A 4,413-nucleotide genomic window follows, 5' to 3' on the forward strand; every position below is an offset into this window, starting at 1 on the left:
AATTTTAGGAACGTTATTTTTGCATTGAGAAACTTTTCCGTTAGTGCTGCTCTTTTAAACCCATCTGAGGACAGGAACTCATCCGCTTGCTTTATGACACAGACACTCTGATCTCCATCCCCCAAAGCTGCTTCTCCCAGTGTCCCTATTTTCTTTCAGGGACTCAATTCTCTGGAAGCCGCCTTTTTGTTCCCTTTTCCTTGTTCCCTACATTTGTTCAACTGCCATGTCCAGCTCTACGATGGCTGACTGGCCTGTCCTCTTTTCTTTCCCACCGTCAGCCGTTCCGATAGGGGCTGCCAGGGCTTCAAACGCAGGCCACCGTCTGAGCCTCCAAACCACTCTCCTACCTCAGGCTCTCTCCTTGCCACTCATCCATCCTACCATCTGCTACCGGATCCATCGTTCTCACCCTCCATGAAATCTCTCTCCCGTTCAAAAACCTGCAGTGGTTTGCCACAGCCCACGGAGTTAAGGGGAACACTTCCCAGGATAACATTTTAGGCCCTTGACAATATTAACGAATCGGGCTCCTTCTCCTGGCATCGAGCATGGTGATTTATTTTATTAATGTACACATGAGGGGGAAATGCAGCATTTCTGTAGGTTGATGGAAGAAACATCTGCAGGCTGGCCACTCTCTCCTCACCTCTGTCTTCACTGGCGAGATTGAGTGGGGCTGGTAAGGGCAGTAGCAGGAAGATGTCTGGGCACGGAGGTGGCTGGGATGGGAGGAAGTATGATCTGTACCTGGTGGTGGTGACTGCCCCAATTCTCTCACTCGGGGCTCTGAGTTCTCCGTCATGTCTAGCCCTCTCTCTGCCTTTGCTCTTTGGAGTTGAAGACCAACTGACACAGGCCTGTCGGTGGACTGAGGACTTTGGATTCTTGAAAGCTGTGAACCCTCCTCTGAAACACTCCTCCCTTGCACTGCTCCGTCTGGGGGAGTGTTCTGGATGATGGTGCCATGTGAGGGGCCCATAGGAATGACACCGGTAGGAGCAACATGGGGCGTGTCCCGGGACAACATCAGTAACTCCCAGAAGTCATGGTCCTACAGCACTGTCAGCTAACTGGGAGGGCACAAAAAGCAAGGCTGTTGGCCTCAGTGGTGCTAGTGAGAGGGAGGGACTTAGAAGACTAGGATATCTAGTTGAGAAAATAAAACTTTTGGTTCATCCCATGGGCATTGTAGACACTGTAAGAAGAGACAAATCATTTCCTGGGAGTAAAAAGTAAAATGGAGGTGGGGTGGGGAATAGCAGAGATCCAGTCTGATTCTGGGGGGGGAAAAAGAAGATTTTTTTTTTAGATTTTCCTGTAAAACGGTAAAATGGCCTCTAGAATATTCAGGCCAATTAACACATCATCACCATTCTTATCTAGTGTTGCAGGAGATGCTCAGGTGATTCACATCCATGGTCACCAGAAATTCATTTTACCTACATTCATTTTACATTCATCTTCCTACATCCCTATAGCCCCAAACATTTGCTATAGATTATTTAAGAGCAGCCAAGATGGCTGGCCAGAGATAATAAGTGGTAGTGATTAAGAACACACGCTTAGGAGCTCATTATCTGTGTGTTCTTGGGCAAGTTACTTAACCTCTCTAAACTTTGGTTTCCTCATTTGGAAAAAAAAAAGAATGACATGGTATTAACCACATAGAGTTTCTCTGAGGATTGAGATAATGCACGCAAGGCTTCTGGTACACCAAAGGCAAGTGTGCCCAGCAGCACAAACCCCTCTACCATGCAGTGCTATGCTGCAGAGCTCTCTGACGTTTCTATATACCAACTGAAGTTCTGACAGAGGGCTCCCTGCTCCCTTTGGTCCTTTCACACAGTAGAATCAAAGCTTAAAGATCTTTTGTTTCCACATCTCGGTATGCACTGTCTGGTTGCTCAGTCCCCTCGGTACACGCCATTACAGGGCCAGCTTTGGGGCAAGTGGACTGGGCCGAGGCCAGGTTGGCACAGCATGTAAGATGTGGAAATCAACCCCTCACAGTTGACATGGTTCTACTTCTGGGACCGGCTTTAATGATGGTCTCAATTTTAGCCGTAAGTGAAGACAAGGCAAAGTGCACTTAAAGCAGGGGGACAGATTAGTTGTAGCAGAACTATAAATTGCAAGGGGGGTCACATGTTAACTAAGGTTAGTCTCAATTGTCTACTTACCTGTATGGCTTTATCAATCCATCCACCCACCTACTTACCCAACATTCATTCCAGAAATATATACATATGGTGCTTGCCAATGCACCAGGCACATTAAGGGAATATGGGTGGGCCTACCTATTTCCTCTCACATTCTTTTTGGCCAGAGATCAGGCAGTGATTGCATGCTTCCCGATCCTGTATACACAGGTCCCTCATAGCACCCAGACGTCTTCTGTCAGGCCTCGGATCCAGTCGGGCTGAAGTAGCCACCACCAGTAGATCCCTCAGAGAAATATCACGGCGGTGAGTTTTCTTCAAGAAGAGGAGGGAGGGCATATCCAGCGGCCTCTTCTCATGAGAGCTTTGGCTGCGCAAGTAACACTTCTGGGGCAGGGAGAAGTTTTCTGGAAAGGCAAAGAAACTGATAAATTGGCATTATCAATTTAGGCTGCTGGACTCAGCACAAATTCTTGGAAAAGGCCACCTCCCTCTAGGGCAGCGGTTCTCAACCTGTGGGTCGCCAACCTGTGGGTCGCGACCCCTTTGGGGGTCGAACGACCCTTTCACAGGGGTCGCCTAAGACCATCAGAAAACACGTATATAATTACATATTGTTTTTGTGATTCATCACTATGCTTTAATTATGTTCAATTTGTGACAATGAAAATACATCCTGCATATCAGATATTTACATGACGATTCATAACAGTAGCAAAATTACAGTTATGAAGTAGCAACGAAAATAATTTTATGGTTGGGGGTCACCACAATATGAGGAACTGTATTAAAGGATCACGGCATTAGGAAGGTTGAGAACCACTGCTCTAGGGTCTCCTGGCCTAAATCTGATCCTGAATCAGAATCATCCATTGTTCTGTTCTCTAAATAGTTTCTCTTCCCTGTTTTTTCATACTTAATGCCTCCATCTGGTACAGATTTAGCTGAGTGGGCCTCAACTGAATGAGAACCAGGGAATGTTGAAGAGGGTACTTAGACATAGCATTCTATTTTTATCTTTCTTATCTTCCCAGTAAGACTGGAGACTCCCTAAGGACACAGACTATGTCTCCACCATCAGACTGCGGTCACCCTAAGGACAGGGAATGTATCCCCCTTCAGACTGGATGCTCCCCAAAGATTAGGACTGGTTCTGTTGGTTACTCCATGTGCTCTTGGTATATCCCTGAACAGGCTGGCACTCACGTGACTGGTTACGTAACGCCAGCTTTGAGTTGTAGGAAGCTGGGAACAAGGAGAACTTCTCCCTCAGGTGAACCTTGGTGAACAGCTCTGACATCAGATGCTGTTTCCTCGCGTTATTCTTTAGCCAAGTCCAACGTGGGTTCAACGAGTAGCGCTGGGATTTTGTCGGCAGAGAAATTTTTGATATTTTCTCCTGGAAGAGGTACTGGGGGGTCTGCTGTTTGCATTTAAGGGAGACCACTCTGTCCATCTCTGGGCTACTGCATTCTGGGCTGTTTGTCGTGCTCAGCAGCGGGGACTCAGGGGAGTCTGAGAACTGGGTGCAGGTATCTGAGGTCTCTAATGACGATAAGAGCTGGAAGAGAAAACAATCCAAAATGAGATTGTGGAAAGCAAAGGGCTCCTTGCTATGCCATTCTTGATTTAAACAGATTAAGGACTGATTTCATCAGCAGGATGAAAGATTGGGTTAGAATAGTTTCCTAACCAGGAATTGGTTAAACCAGTGGTTGGCAAACTGCGGCTCCATGAGCCACATGCGGCTCTTTGGCCCCTTGAGTGTGGCTCTTCCACAAAATACCACATGCGGACACGCACATACAGTGCGATTGAAACTTCGTGGCCCATGGCAGAAGTCGGTTTTCGGCCTGGGCGAGTCTATTTTGAAGAAGTGGCGTTAGAAGAAGTGGGGGGAATAGTATTCCTGACTCATATAATCAACTGAAAAAACTAGCGTTTGCTGTTCTTTCCTTATTTGGGTCTACATATTTATGCGAACAATCATTTTCAAGCATGAACCTTATCAAGAGTAAATTGAGAAGTCGTCTTATTGATGAGAACCTGGAATCATGCCTAAAATTAAAAACAACAAAATACAAACCTGACTTACCCAAACTTTCCAAGGAGATGCAAGGCCATTGTTCACATTAGTGTTTGTCAGTCATTGTCATGATTTAATTTTATGGATATTGTAAGGTAAATTGTAAGGAATTTAATTTTATCAATAAATAATATCGTTATTAAGTATGATATCAAGTTTTATTCA

General features: G+C 45.8%; 1 protein-coding gene across 1 annotated transcript in view; it reads right to left on the bottom strand.

The window, feature by feature from the left end:
• Positions 1-545: 545 nt before the first annotated feature.
• The window catches only part of TTLL6 (tubulin tyrosine ligase-like family member 6), a 21,366-nt gene continuing 17,498 nt past the window's right edge, over positions 546-4,413 (bottom strand). Inside the window, exons 12-14 of the mRNA XM_014541144.1 lie at positions 3,369-3,723; positions 2,301-2,569; positions 546-1,280 (exon numbers count right to left, since the gene is read on the bottom strand). Of these exons, the coding sequence (XP_014396630.1) occupies positions 2,301-2,569; positions 3,369-3,723 (624 nt within the window). The 3' untranslated portion in view covers positions 546-1,280. The remainder of the gene's footprint in view (positions 1,281-2,300; positions 2,570-3,368; positions 3,724-4,413) is intronic.

This window comes from Myotis brandtii, unplaced genomic scaffold, assembly GCF_000412655.1.
Source record: "Myotis brandtii unplaced genomic scaffold, ASM41265v1 scaffold265, whole genome shotgun sequence".
Taxonomy (NCBI): domain Eukaryota; kingdom Metazoa; phylum Chordata; class Mammalia; order Chiroptera; family Vespertilionidae; genus Myotis; species Myotis brandtii.